The sequence below is a fragment of the Caretta caretta genome, chromosome 2 (assembly GCF_965140235.1).
Source record: "Caretta caretta isolate rCarCar2 chromosome 2, rCarCar1.hap1, whole genome shotgun sequence".
NCBI lineage: Eukaryota > Metazoa > Chordata > Testudines > Cheloniidae > Caretta > Caretta caretta.
In genome coordinates, this window is record NC_134207.1 from 167,204,227 (window position 1) to 167,219,901 (window position 15,675).

The 15,675-nt window shown below is 42.8% G+C and overlaps 1 protein-coding gene across 3 annotated transcripts in view; it reads left to right on the plus strand.

Annotated features, from left to right (window-relative positions):
- DDC (dopa decarboxylase) overlaps nt 1-15,675 on the plus strand; it is a 120,366-nt gene that overhangs the window by 17,863 nt on the left and 86,828 nt on the right. For all 3 annotated transcript variants that reach the window (XM_048839254.2, XM_075125574.1, XM_048839256.2), the window contains 2 exons: nt 4,381-4,498; nt 5,413-5,649. In XM_048839254.2, the coding sequence (XP_048695211.1) occupies nt 5,428-5,649 (222 nt within the window). In that variant the 5' untranslated portion in view covers nt 4,381-4,498; nt 5,413-5,427. The remainder of the gene's footprint in view (nt 1-4,380; nt 4,499-5,412; nt 5,650-15,675) is intronic.

Sequence of the window (15,675 nt, forward strand, 5' to 3'; positions counted from 1 at the left end):
TCACCAATTCATATCCTGTGTACTGAAGCAGTTTTGTGATAAAGGTCAGCTCTCTTTCCATTGTGCTATTGCCCCCAGAGTACTTTTTGTGTGAAATATGTAGTGCCACCAGGGTAGCTTTCAAGGATTTGTTTTGCTGTGATCCTTGCGGCAGAGCTCATCCACTGTAATGGAGATTTCAGTCTTCTAGGTGTGGTTAACAGGGCAAAGTGATTTATTTAATCAGAGTCATATATATTGTATTATCAACAGTTCAGAAGGAGAGCCAAAAAGATTATGTGGGTTCAAGATGGTGCTGTAAATCCCAGAAGAACTAAGATAAAGTAAGAGGGGAAAGAAGTGTGACTTTAAATGACCCGTGTGTTCATGCTTAAATCTTGTGCATTTCTATTGATCTCGGAGTGGTAGTTGATAGAACGGTTCAGGAGTTTTCCATTAAAAATGTTTTTGATAGAAAATGTAACTTCTTCAAATTTTTCCACAGGTAAATTTTGATTTTGATGTAATTTCCTGATTCTTTTCAGATGGGAAAATTGAAATTACATCTTTTGTTTTGGGTAGGGTCAACCTGAATTTAAATATTTCAGTTTGTTGAATTGAATCAAAACAATTTTTGGTCAGTTAGATATTAATCTGTGTCAACTTGTACTGCCATGAAGCCTCCTGAGAGTTGTAATTTAGGTGTCTCATGCCCCATTCTCCTCTATGTGTGTGTCTACACAGAAAAGAAAAACCCATGGCTGGCCCATGCCGGCAGACTTGGGTTCCTGGGGCATAGGCTGTGGGGCCGTTTCATTGCTGTGTAGACTTCCAGGGTAGGGCTGGAGCCTGGGCTCTAGTGTGAGCCCAGATATCTGCACAGCAACGAAACAGACCCACAGCCTGAGCTCCATGAACCCAAGTTGGTTGGCAGCCGCGGGTGTCTAGTTGCCTGGTAGACATACCCTATGAGCTAGGCTTCCTGGTTGGACTACATCTCCCATGATGCACTGTGGTCTCCCATCTTCTTTAACTGCCATGGTGCATCAGGGGAAAAATAATGCAGCCAGGAAGCCTGGCCCATAGAAAGGAAGGGGCCATGAAGCACCAGAACTACAACTACCATGAGGCACCACAGAAGATACAGTGCAATAACATTTTAACATTTCTGAATCAAAATTTTTCAGAACTTTCCATTCTACAAAAAATGTCAACTCTTTGTCATGATTTGGGATGAAAATAAATGTTGAAATACAGTATTAAAACAAGCAAGCAAACCAATACAATGCTTTTTCTGGCCAAGATTGTACCTGAAGGCACAACCCTGCACAATCCCAGGATTAGCCCTATTTTGCCTCAGTCACCCATCCTAGGCCCAATTTCCTTCAGCTTTCCCCTTGCTTGGAGTAATCTGCTGCTGGCCTATACAAGGAAGCACAACACTTCTTCCAGCTCCCTGGCACACAAAGTTTGCAGGCTATACCATCCATTTGGATGGTGCAGCTTGCCCTACTGGAGCCTTTGGACAGCTTCACAGGCAGGGACAGAGGGGTAGCACAGCAATGGCGCGCTGGGGCTATTTACATCCCCAAAGGCACCCAGATAGAGCAGTCCTTGCAGCTCCCCAGGACAGGATCTTCCTAGTTTTTTTGTGAGGTAGAGAGTAGACTAATTACTGTCCTTCCACAACTGTGCAAAGGCCAGGGATGATTTAGCCCATTGCTTCCTCACCTTACAACTAAAATTTGTATACCTGAAAAGTGAATTTTGTAATAGGTGGGTAGAAAAGATTAAATAGGCTGAATAGAAACACAGAAGTTGGGAAGGATCGTCCATCCCCAGATCACCTGTAATGACAAGATATTGATCATGCTGGCTATGATCACCTAATGATGATTCCATTCTCATTGCTCTAGGGAAAGGGTAAAATCCCTGTAGGTCCAGAGCAAACTCTATATCTCAGAGACAAGTTAATATACTCTAAAAGTGAAATCCTGGCCCCACTGAAGTTGGCAGCAAAACTCCCATTGACTTAAATGAGGTCAGGATTTCACACCAAATCTGCATTTTAGTAGAAGGGCTCAAACCACAGAGTTTGGAGCTGCAGATGGATCCAAACATCCCCAAGCTTTGGATCTAATGTCCCACTGCTTAAGTTGGAATAAGTGTCCAGAACACAACTTATACTATTAATGTAAATGAGACTTAATTGTATCATTATCAGAATAATCCTACAGAGAATCAGAAAGGTGTAAAGATACCTTTGAATTAAAAGAAATGTCAGCTCCCAAAGAAAATCCTGTTATAAGGAAACCTTACAACATGTCACAGATTAATAACTATAATATTAAAATAATTGGTGATGAGAGAATATATGCAAATAAATTGATATTCATAGAATGTTGCTGAATTCATGCCCTTTAAATTGTTTTTTGGGAAAAGATAATGTCATGTGAAGAAATGTGATACAAAGAAAAAGCAGAAGAACAAAGAGCTTGTGGCAGATGAGCAGTACCACTGTCTGTTCTGGCACACATGGATAGTTCACTGGACATAGAGATGTTGACTGAAATGTTAAACTGAATTAATACATGCTTAAAAGTACACAAGAAATATCCATGGTCAGTGGTGAATATATACAGGGCCAAATTCTGAAGTCCTTACTCAGTTTGTTTTATATGGTCCTCACTCAGGCAAAACTTCCATTACCTTGGTGAACAAGAGTTAAATTTCCATACAACTTCCTACAACTTCCATATCTACGAAGTTTTAGACTGGGAAGAAAAGAACATGTACTACTCATGTGGCTTTTAAAGTATGCTATAACTACGAACTTATAAAATAAGGTTATAAAACAATCAGAATATGGATCCGGGTAGTACAAACTGAGGGCTATATTGGGGATATTTTGCAAGCAATAAAATATGTAGTTTTCTTTTAGAGAAAAGCTCTAAACTAAGGAAGCATCAGACTGACCATTGAGCTGTGTTTGTATTGTTTCAGCAGATGTATATACTGGCTAATGGTTTATGTTAATTTATTTAGCAACAGTTTGATAGAACTACCATTCAAACACTCAATGTGCCTGTCATAAATATAAGGGGAAGGGTAAACACCTTTAAATCCCTCCTGGCCAGAGGAAAAACCCTTTCACCGGTAAAGGGTTAAGAAGCTAGGATAACCTCGCTGGCACCTGACCAAAATGACCAATGAGGAGACAAGATACTTTCAAAGCTGGAGTGGGGGGAGAAACAAAGGTTCTCTCTGTCCGTGTGTTGCTTTTGCCGGGACCAGAGCAGGAATGCAGTTCAGAACTCCTGTAAAGGGCTAATAAGCAATCTAGTTAGATATGTGTTAGATTCTGTTTTGTTTAAATGGCTGATAAAATAAGTTGTGCTGAATGGAATGTATATTCCTGTTTTTGTGTCTTTTTGTAACTTAAGGTTTTGCCTAGAGGGGTTCTCTGTGTTTTGAATCTGATTACCCTGTAAGGTATTTACCATCCTGATTTTACAGAGGTGATTCTTTTACTTTTTCTTCAATTAAAATTCTTCTTTTAAGAACCTGATTGCTTTTTCATTGTTCTTAAGATCCAAGGGTTTGGGTCTGTGTTCACCTATGCAAATTGGTGAGGATTGTTATCAAGCCTTCCCCAGGAAAGGGGGTGTAGGGTTTGGGAGGATTTTGGGGGAAAAGATGTTTCCAAGCGGGCTCTTTCCCTGTTATATATTTATTAGACGCTTGGTGGTGGCAGCAATAAAGTCCAGGGGCAAAAGGTAAAATAGTTTGTACCTTGGGGAAGTTTTAACCTAAACTGGTAAAAATAAGCTTAGGGGGTTTTTCATGCAGGCCCCCACATCTGTACCCTAGAGTTCAGAGTGGGGCAGGAACCTTGACACTGCCATTGCCAGCATATCCCTGGTTACTATTTGAAATTCTGAGTCATAAAGCCCCTTGGGTTGCAGAGAAGATACACTGTTTGCTCAGTGACTGTCTTTCAGATGTGAGATCAAACTCAAGATCGGCCATCAGAACCATACAAAAAGAGAGGCCATACTGACTAGAGTCATTTTACTTTTTGTAAGCTAAGAACATCTAGATACCAGATCGGGGAAAGCGGTCCTAAGTTAGCCCCAGTATTGTCCATCTCAGTAAGGCATAGAGAGCTGGTATTAAGCACTTAAGTTACTTGTGTTTAACAATTATATAACTCTAACACAACAGGAACCAGTCTCTGGTTTTGGCTGCAGGCTGTAGCTTCCTGTAGTCCAGAACTTTGCTTTCCTTAACACAGCACTTGTACATGACAGTCGTGGCTGCTCCACATGGACTCCGATTCCTCTTTGGTAGCATCAATGCATTTATCCAAGGGTGTTTATTAGTGATCTCTTTCTTTTTCAGCTTATGAGACAATGCTTGCTGTGATACTATAAAGACTCAATTACTGAACCAAAAGATTCTACCTCTTTTCAAGACTTCAGCCAATTACGAACTACCAACACAGATAATTTATATCTAAGTAAGTTACTTGTGTTCTATTAACCAGGTGATGCTCAGGTTTTTCCTAATATAGTTAATCTCTTACAAAGCTAATACCTGATTGTGTGTGTGTGTGTGTGATCTAAGCATGATAGTCACTTGTTTTCAAAATGCATAACTGTGTTTCACCAACCAGTTCCACTCTGGATACTGAGAAACAACTCCGTGAATATGAACGAGTGATTGTAAAGAACTCAGAACATTTAAGCACTGTACAATGGGCTTGACCCTGCATTATCTAAGCACTCAAAACCTACATTGGCAACGCACCAGCGGAAATTGTGTGTGTGCAAAGATTACAGGATCAGGCTCTCTCTGAGTATAGCTGATTATTAGCATTATTTATTAATCATTATTATTAATTGTAGTAGTCCCAGAATTCCCATTAAGGATAAGGAGTTTAAAATGAGCTGTATGACATGAGGCAACAGGTGGATATCACACAGACAGGGGGAGTGGAATACAACACTAAAATCATTGTGATTATTGTGGTAAGTATGACACCCCCTCTGTCTAGCCCTCGTCTTTTAATATGGCACTATATCCTATATGTTGTATAATGCTGCAGCTGAAAGGATGATGTGTGTGCGCCACTGGTAGTGGGGATTGAACTTGTGTGACCTCTTGTGCTTAATGCGTTAGCCTCCACTGCCTGAGCTGAAAGAATCAGCTTTGTTAATCAGGGCTGTAGCAGGCTCAGCAACTTCTCTGTGTTCCAGCCACCCATTGAGGGGGACAGAACGCCACACTAAATGGGTGTGGGTTGTATATGTGTACCAATAAACTAAGAATCAGCTAGATGTCTTCCAATGAGGCCAGCTTCAGTTTTTAGATACCTAAATAAGTGGCCAATTTTAAGAGATTCGTTCAAAAGTGACTTCTCTTTCTCCTTAGGTTTTTCTGATATTGATGCTTCCAGCGCCAGTTAGCATGGATACCACAGAGTTCCGAAAGAGAGGGAAAGAGATGGTGGACTACATTGCAGATTACTTCGAGCAGTTAGATAAGAGACAGGTATATCCTGATGTGGAACCAGGATACCTGAGACCCCTCATTCCAGACTGTGCACCTCAGGACCCTGAGACCTTTGAGGATGTCCTTAAAGATGTTGAAAGGATAATCATGCCAGGGGTAAGAACATCTTGAAACAAAGTTACAGCATATTATAAAGCCTATGGGTGAAATCCTGGGCCCAGTGAGCTCGATGGCAAAACTCCCATTGACTTCTGTAAGGCCAGGATTGCACCCTAATTTTTTATACTTACATATGACAAAGCACTTGACACAGTTAATGTTTCTATTCTTATTAGAAACTATCTCTCCTATATTTGTGCTTCAAAGGGCCAGTTCTTGGAATTAATCTCCTCGACCCTAGATAGGACTAGAAAAGGCATGTTTCATCACTTTCATTTTTATCTGACCTGTAGCTGATATGCTTTCTACTCCTAAAGAACACTAGATCTTTTATAAACCAGGATTTTTATCCATAACATGCAGTACATAAAACACTTGTTTGAATTTCTTGTTTAAATGTCAAGACTCTCACATGGCTTTTCTTTTTATTACTAGGTTGACTAGAAAAGATTTTTCCACCTATTTAGCCTGTTAACTTACTCTCATAAATATTGGCTTCTTCCAACATCTTTTAATGCAGATGACCCCTATCTAAATATCACCTTCTGGATCAGTGTTGAAACGGACAATGCAAGACACAGCAATTGATAGTGTCTCAACTCTCTGACTCCCTTTTGCTGTTATCTTAGTCAGGATTGGCTGTCATTCTTCTTTTAAACCCGAGCTCATTTCTCAAGGTCTCTGGGCAGGTTCAGAGGTGAGTGAGTGGTTAGTAAACCCAAAGGGCATGGCTACACTAGAGCGCTTAGAGCAGCGCAGCTGTGCTGATGCAGCTGCACCACCATAAGCTCTCTACTGTGGCCACTGTAAGCTGACGGGCGAGAGTTCTTCTGTTGGCTTAATTACTCCAGTCTCCGTGAGTGGCAGTAGCTATGTCAGTGGGAGAGGTTCTCTTGACAACATAATGCTGTCCACACCAGCGCTTATGTTAGTGTAACTTATGTCGCTCAGGGGGGTAGTTTATTCATACACCTGAGTGATAAAAGTTATGCTGACATAAGCTGCAGTGTACACATTGCCTTGGCCAGGGATTTCACCCTGTGCTCTTACAGAGGAAGTGAACTGGGGTTACTTCTGAAACTTACATAGCCTCTTTTGAGATAGATAAAGTTCTTGTGACTGGGATAATACTAAATATGGAACCAGTGTAGTGTAAACTTGATTAGTTAGTATATTGTTGTGATAAATTTGATCCCTTTTCATGTGCCAGTGTAAATATTTGTCCATCTGATACACTTTATCTGAACCGATTACTGTGGCACCTGCTGTCTTTTCACAAGCAAACCGAACTCAGTGGGAGTCTTTCCATTAAGTTCAAGGATCAAGCCCTAAACACAGCTGAAATGCCCACAGCAAAAGCACTGTGAGTAAGAGAATTTGTGACCAAGGCGTGGAACCATAGCTCACAGTTACCCAGGTAGTCTTGTCTCTGTATACACCTATACTGAGCAATATAATTATGTGGGTGTTTAGGTTTAATCCTATATATGCACTGTGGAGCAGATGCTCAGCTGATGCAAATTGTCACAGTTCCATTGATTTCAATGCCAATTACACCAGCTGCAGATCTGCCACATAGATTTTTATATAATTAATGAAATTTAGAACTGTTCAGGAATGGGAATTTCCATTCCATGAAAAACTTTTCGATTTTGAAAATTGTTTATTTTCCAATTCAGAATAAAATAAAAAAAAGCTTTGAAATTTTCTGCAAAAAGGAATTTTTTTTAAAACATCATTTTGGATCATCTGGAATGTAAAGTTTTGATAAATGTTTCATTCTGACTTTGATTTTTTAAAATAAATTTCAATTTCAATAGCATCATCAAAACATGTAGGAAATTTCATCAAAACCAATATAGTCCTGATGAAATGATATTTTCTGATTGAAAAGCCAATTATATGAAATGTAATGTTATTTTAATCACATAAATGCCAGACATTTCTGAATCAAGGTTCCCATAGTAAGCTTGACTCTGCATTACTTGTATATATTAATGACAAAAGTCTCTCGAAATATTGGCCAAGGTAGTCCATTATTAACCAAATATAGAATAGTAGAAATTGCCTGTACTTTCTTTAAACAGAGACATATGTAACATTCTTTGTTACTCTGGGAAGGTTTTTATCAGTTTATTTTTTTAGGATTTTTTTAAGGTGGAGGGAGATAAATTGCATCTTATTTCCCTTCTCATCTCAACCCTTCTTCACCCCAAAATCGCTGAAACTCCTTGCAATAATACTGGGTTTGTAGACAGTATTTTTCAATGATAGCAGTCAAAACATCTTACAATTCGCTATATTTGCTGTATTCTTTTTATCCATGGGGGAACTGAAGCCCAGAATGGTAAAATGACTTGACTGAAGTCTCACAGCAGGTCAATGGCAGAGATGAGACTGGAACCCAACTGTCTTGTCTCCCAGTCCCATGCCATATCCACTGTAAGGATAAGACCAATGTATTTTGGTGGGTCTCTGTGGCTATCCCTGCCACACAGACATTCCCTAGGCAAAAAAATAAAAATGGTGACTTCACTGAAGAATGGCAAGAATCAGTGGCAACGTATGATAAGTATAGAGTGTCTATTCCCCTCAAGGTTCACACAATAGAATAGTAGGGTTCTGTGAGTCAATAGGGGTAAATCTTCTTCTGGAAACACCCGTATATTAGTTAAATTGGAGAGGGATCTTCAAAAGAGAGTTTTCACAATAAAATCATGCATAGGTGCCAACTCCATTAGTGGGTGCTCAGCAGCCATCGGCAGTCCCGCCGATCAGCTCCGATCAGGAAAGGGGAGGAGCGAGGGTGGGGTGTAATCGGAGGAGGGAGTGGGGCAGGGGCAGGAAGAGGTGGGGTGGAGCTTTGGGGGAAGGGGTGGAGTGGGGGTGGGGCCTGGGGCAGAGCAGGGGTGGGGCACCGCTGGGGAAGTGAGGAAGCCTGCACCTGTAAGATCATGGCTATTTTTTCCACTTTAAAACAAATCCCTCCTGCTTTGTGGTGACCAAAATGATTCAGTTCAACAGTAGGTACACCCACGCAACAAACGAGGATTTAATCCTTGTATGAAAGGTCTTTTGCTGAAGAAAGAACATCACAAAAAAACTTGGCACGGGTTAGGGGAAATCCAACAAATAAAATGTATTTGAGCAGCGTCAGGCTTAGTGTTGTTGAACCCAAGGCATTTCTGGCAACGTCTCTTTCCTCAATCTCTCTCTGACGGTTGTTTATCACTGTGAGGCTGATAGTAAAAGAAACATCTTCATCACATTCTTTGTGATATTTGCCTAACTGTCTCAATATCCATGTGGCAACTTCCACAGATGCACCTTGGCTTTTTCAGGGATAACAGCCCCCCCCCCTCCTCCCAGGTCAGAATTATTGTCCTTTTTCTTTTCACTGTGTGGTGCAGTTAGAATCTACTGTGTTTCATCAAGTAAATGGCTTGTAGCTAGTAGGCAGTTTAACTTGATTAACCCAAGATGAATGTCACATCGTTTTAAGGATCACGCAGGATTATAGCTCTGGTGATAATCACCTGCATTGCTGGCTGATTATGAATGTCACCATGAATCTGTGCATGTGGGTCTGAGACTGGTGACCATGGGAGTTTTTATGCTAGGAAGGAGCAAGCCTTTTACTGGAGTTTCTATGGCATTCATTCTTCATATGAATCTTTCAGCTTGTAATATTGTGTGCAAACCACTGGGAAACAATTTGTATTAATGCCACACACAGCTTATGGGTGTTTTCATGGAAAAGGCTGCAAATGAGCAATATAGTTTTTCATATCTTAAATATTTTTGGGAAGGCTTATAGCTCAAGCCCTCCCTGGTCCCTCTGAAGACCCTAATCTTACCCTTGGTCAGCTAGAACCTGGGGTTTGAGATTTCTGGTTTGTTTGTTTTTAATGGTTAGATTCTGGAATATTTCAATGTGTAGTGTGTATTTAATTAAAGATGTATCTCCTATTGGAAAGGGATTAGGTGACATAATTGGCCTTTCCCTTCTTTCAGTGAGTGTATTTATTGCTTGTTGCACAGCTCCTCATCCTTTTTCACAAACCTCCTCCCATGTAGCTGTTGAGTTGTACTTTGAGGCAATATTACCCATGAGGCATGCCAGGGCTATTTAAAAGGCTTTAAAATGGGGGAAATTAAGGGGCTAACAGATGGTACCAGGCGACAAGATGCTGCTTTCAACTGGTGAACTTGGAAAGTACAGTATATGCTATAAATGTTCTAAGTGATCACTGTCAGAAAGGCAGGATCCCTTCCTTTCACAGAAAGTAGAGGCCTGTCTACACTACAAAATTAAGTCGACTTTATCTAATTCGACCTCGAGGCTCCGAATTAATTAAGTCGATTGTGCGTGGCCACACCATGTCTCAATGGAGTGTGTCCTCGCTAGCAGTGCCTTCCTCAGTACACTAAGCAGTGCATTGTGGGTAGCTATCCCAAAGTACAGCTTGCCTCAGTGTGTTTTGGGAAGTTTGTTCAATGCATCATGGGACCAAAACATTGTCACAGCAGAGAATGGGTACATTGCATTGGCATCCCATGATGCACTATGCTCAAAGGCAAACAGCCCTGTGGTTTTTGTGCCTTAAAACCACCGCCCATATTCCAATACCCCAGAAGCATGGAGCCTACTCAGTTGTGCACTCTTGCTGTGAGCATCTCAAACACCTCACGCTTTCTCCTGCAGTATTTCCAGAGCCGAAGTAGGGTCCGCCGTGTGGAACATAGCGATGTCCTGCAAGCCGCCCTGCTGCAAGCCATTGAAAAAAACAATTCACAGTTGCTGCAGGCAGTCACAGAGCAGCTGCACTCTGTTGAGCGCCGTATCTGGTCCTGTGAAACAAGCACTGACTGGTGGGACTGCATCATTTTGCAGGTATGGGATGATGAGCAGTGGCTGCGGAACTTCTGAATGCAGCCACCTTCCAGGAACTTTGTGCAGAGCTTTCCCCTGCCCTGCAGTTCAGCAACACAAAAATGAGAGCTGCTCTGACAGTGGAGAAGGGAGTGGGGATTGTTATTTGGCAACTTGCAACCCCAAACAGTTACTGGTCAGTGGAGAATCAATTTGGAGTAGGTAAATCAACCATGGGAGCTGCTGTGCTCCGAGTGTGCAGGGCCATTAATCGACTTATGCTACTAAGAGTAGTAAGTCTGGGAAATGTGCAGGACATAGTGGATGGTTCCTTAATTGCGGTAGGGTGATAGATGGCACACACATCCCCATCTTGGCACCAGACCACCTTGCCAAAGAGTACATAAACCAAAAGGGATACTTTTCAATGGTGTTGCAAGCACTGGTGGATCACAGGGGGCGTTTCACCGACATCAACATAGGATGGTCAGGAAAGGTTCATGATGCGTGCATCTTTAGGAACTCAGGTCTGTTTAAAAAGCTGCAATCTGGGACTTTCTTTCAAAACCACAAAATGAACATTGACAATGTTGAGATGCCTATAGTTATCCTGTGGGAACCAGCCTAGCCCTTGCTCCCATGGCTCATGAAGGCATACACCGGCCATCTGGACAGCAGTAAGGAACGGTTCAACTATAGGCTCAGCAAGTGCAGAATGGTGGTTGAATGTGCCTTTGGTCATTTGAAAGGGTGCTGGAGAAGTTTACTAACAAGATTGGACCTTCGTGAAGAGAACATCCCCATGGTTATAGCTGCCTGCTGTGTGCTCCATAATATCTGTGGGGGAAAAAAAGGGGAGAAATTTTCTGCAAGGGTGGATAGTTGAGACAGATCTCATGGCAGCCATTTTTGAGCAGCCAGATACCAGGGCAATAAGAGGACCACAGCAAGGGGCACTGCATATCCGTGAGGCTTTGAAAAGCCGTTTCAATAATGAGTGACAGTAATGTGAGCGGCTTGTCTGCATTGTGCTTTCCCAAACCTTTACCTGCCTTGTATCACTGTCCCTGTAAAGCCAACTCCTGCCCTGCTTCTACTCAATAAAGAACATTTATTTCTCAAATCCATTTACTTTATTTAACAAAAATAAGTAAAGAGGAAGAACAGGAAAAAGAGGTAACCTTGGGGAAAAGGGTAAAGTTGTAAAGTTGGAACGTGAGAAACATTTTCAACTGTGTAACATAACACCACATTCCAGACCATCAAAGGTCTGAGAATGGTCTCCCTCTGTTCCTTGTACCCTCCCCCTGAGTTAAGTGAAAGGGATAATGGACTTTTCACCCATGCCTCATGGAACACTTCAGGGAGGGTGATTCTGCGCCAGGCGATGCTGGCTGGCTGTCCACCAGGGTCCGCAGGGGGACTCTACCCTCCTGCTTCTGTTCCTACAGTTCAACCAGACGCATCAACATGCCTGCTTGGTCCCTCATAATCCGAAGCATCTCATCCTGCGCCACACACTCTTGCTCATTGGAAGCTTTCCTGCTCTCCATGTCCATGTCTAACTTCTTGGACAGTGAAATCCTCCATGCTCTCAGATCTGTCTCAGCTGTCCCGGAGGCGTTCATTATCTCGGTGAACATGTCCTCCCGTGTTCTCTTTCTCCTCCTTCTAATCAGCAAAAGTCTGCTTTCAGGACACATTTCCAGCTGTCAGTTACGGGGAAAAATAAAGAAGCCACTGTACGTGACTAAAATGTTTCCACAGCAAGGCCGTTTTCATTTAAAAAAAAACAACCAAACTCTTATTACACTAGGTGCAGCCAGAACATCATCAGAATCTGTAACCTTTCACTGTGCCGTTTTGCTGCTCCTGCCATGGTGAGTTGTGCCCTCCCCACCCCCTGGGTCATAGGTGACCTCACTTTTAATGAAGTTTATGGCAGGTTCATGTCGGGAGCAGAGGTAGCTAGTCGAACAATGGCCCTTCCCCATAGCATCACAGCAAGCTGTTTATGAATAGGGGATGGGGGCGGGGAGGGAACATTTTCACTCCCAAATTGCGGAATCTCTCATGTGGGGCCCCCATCCCCTTTCAGCCACTTTAAACTACTTGCCGATCCATACCAAGCACAGTAAAGGCACATTAACAGCTGCGTGGTTTGGCAATCCGGAATGGGGGGGGGGGAATGGGGCGTGTCTATATGCCCTTTTTTTCTTATAAGAGCATTTTTAATGAGAACTTCCCCCATTTCCCCTAGGGGACCCTGTGTGATGTGACAATCTCCTGAGGGTAACAGAGGCAGAAAGGAAGGCGATGCTGCAAGTGTCTGGGTATAGACCCGGTCCTTATGCTGCTATGCTGTGTACCGCAATAATGCCAGCAGAATTAATTCAGGAATTCCGTGGGAAACTGTCCTTCCATAGTGGAAGAAATAAGAGTGCCCTGTCTAGAAACCTTCTGCCAAGGATTGCAGCGTACCACCATGAAAATTTCCTAGAGATATCCGTGGAGGATTCCCGGGCTATCCCAGTCCACATAAACAGTCTTTTCTGGGGGCCACCCTCTGCGTAGCTGGAGCGGCCTCTTCTAAGCAGAGAACCACAGCACCTCGCTTTTTCTTCTCAGTAAATAAGCGAAACCACCGAATTTGTGTGCCTGCTAAAGTTTAACTGGACTTTGATTGTAACTGTATACTCAACAGAGGTGCCTTCCCTGGCATCACAGTCGGCCACCGTGATGTCCTGCGACCCACAGGGCTCCACGGTTAAAAATATTTCCTGGCTCTCTGGGAGAATGGTGCCGCCTCTAGCCTGTCTCCCATTCTCCTCCTCATCCTCTTCCTCATCCACCATATCATCCTCCTTGTTGTCCCTAGACTCATATACCTGTGAGGTGTCCACATTATTTGTGGGGGTGCTGGTAGGATCACCCCCGAGAATCGCATGCAGTTCATTGTAGAACCGGCATGTGTGGGGTTCAGCACCAGAAAGACTGTTCGCCTCTCTTGCCTTCTGATATGCTTGGTGAAGTTCTTTTATTTTCACACGGCACTGCTGTGTGTCCCTCGTGTAGCCCTTCTCTGCAATTCCACGAGCGATCTTTGCATAAATGTCAGCATTTCTTCTGCTGGATAGGAGCTCTGCCTGCACAGATTCTGCTCCCCACATGTGGTGTTTAGATGCTGCTTGTAATTATTGGAACTGGGAGCACTGGCTGTTGGGAATCTGAAAGAACAGGAAACGGGGGAGAAGGGGAGCTGAGGAGGCGGATTGAGAGCTACCAAGGGTGCAGCAGCAGCTTGGTAAAGAGGTTTTCCACTTTAAAAATAAAGTTCTGTTGAAGTTTGTTAGTACCTTGCGTGGTTGCTACAACATTTTGGCGATGAGAATGGATCTTCTGCCTCTAAACACACCTGCACCCTTTCTGCAAAGCCCAGGTGATCCTCCAATTGCTTTTATTGCCTGGATCCATATGTTTAAGACTTATCTGCTTGCAATCACTGCTACAGAGATTTCTGAAGTAAGAAAGCGTGCTCTGCTAATCCACTGCCTTGGAGCAGAAGGGCAGCGTATATTTTACACGTTTCCCCTTGCAAATGATAAATATGAGACTGCACTCACTGCATTAAAGAACTTTTTTGTGCCAAAAGTGAATATAGTAGCTAATCGCTACAGATTTTGCCAGCAGAAAACAGGGGAGATTATAATGCAGTATATTGCTTCGCTGAGGAGTCTGATTGTAACTTGTGACGTTGGGAATATAGCAGATGAGATGATTAGAGACCAGCTCATTTGGAAAACAACCAAGCTTCATGTAAGAGAACACTTAATTCTAGAACCACAATTTACACTAGAAAAAGCAATAACCATTGCAACCCAGATTGAGTTAGCTACCGGTGAAGCCAAAATAATGAGCATAGATACAGGAGGCACAGTCCAGGCTTTGCAAATGGCTAAACTGGAAGGGTGATTGTGGATAACCTTCACTACTGATTTCTTGCAAGCATATTGGGCTACACAACATGGCACAATGCAAAGATCACCTGCAGAGTTACTGCATGGGAAACAGATGAATACTAAACTGAACATTGCTGGATTGTTAAAGGCACGACCTGATGCCCCAACCGAGGATGATGTGAGAAAAACAGTTGAACAGAACCAAGAAAAGTATAAGGCTCTCACAGACAAGCGGCGGGGTGTAAAGGAACCAAAGTTTGAGTGTGGTTCCTTCGTTAGAATATGAAAACCTGGAATTTTATGCAAAGGGGACCATAAATTCACAGCTCCTCTTAAAATCATAGAGAAGAAGGTGATATCGACTTTCTGATGGGCGGGTATGGCATGCTTCTTATCTTACACCTGTCTATGCACCAAGAGTAGATTATGCTAACACCCAGTCTGCATTGGATGACTTCACCATAGTACCAACACAAGAAGACATTGCACTGGAACTGGGGCTTGAGAGACAGCCTGTCAGACCCAGACTACCACCTGTCTGGACTAGAGACTGTTATGTAGTATCTACAGTGTTTTCAGTGTAATATTTCTGCCAACAGTATAGTGTCTTGTTTCATATTTGTTCCTGTGGTTAGAACAAAAATGTTTATTTTAATTCGGAGAGTTTCTTAAGAGAGGAGGGACTGTGGTGTTTAGATGCTGCTTGTAATTTTTAGAACTGGGAGCACTGGCTGTTGGGAGTCTGAAAGGACAGGAAACAGGAAGGAGGGAGGGGAAGTTGAGGAGATGGAGTGAGAGCTACCAAGGGTGCAGCAGCAGCTTGGTAAAGAGGTTTTCCACTTTAAAAATAAGGTTCTGTTGAAGTTTGTCAGTATCCTTGCCTGGTTGCTACAACACCACCCAGCGATGAGATCCACCCACCTCCTGTGCAGACCAGGCTGGAGCGCGTTTGGGGCGTGTAGTCTCCATGATCAGCTGTGCTCAAGCTGGCATGCTCCCAATGCTGATCAAACAGGAAATGGGAAATCAAAAATTCCCGGGGCTTTAGCAGGGGAGGAGCTGTTTCCTGTGTACTTGGCTGCAGTGCAGCAGAGTTGAGAATGATCTCCAGAACGGTCACAGATGAGCATTGTGGGACACCACCTGGAGGCCAATTAAGTTGAATTACACAAAGCTGCATCTGCATTACTT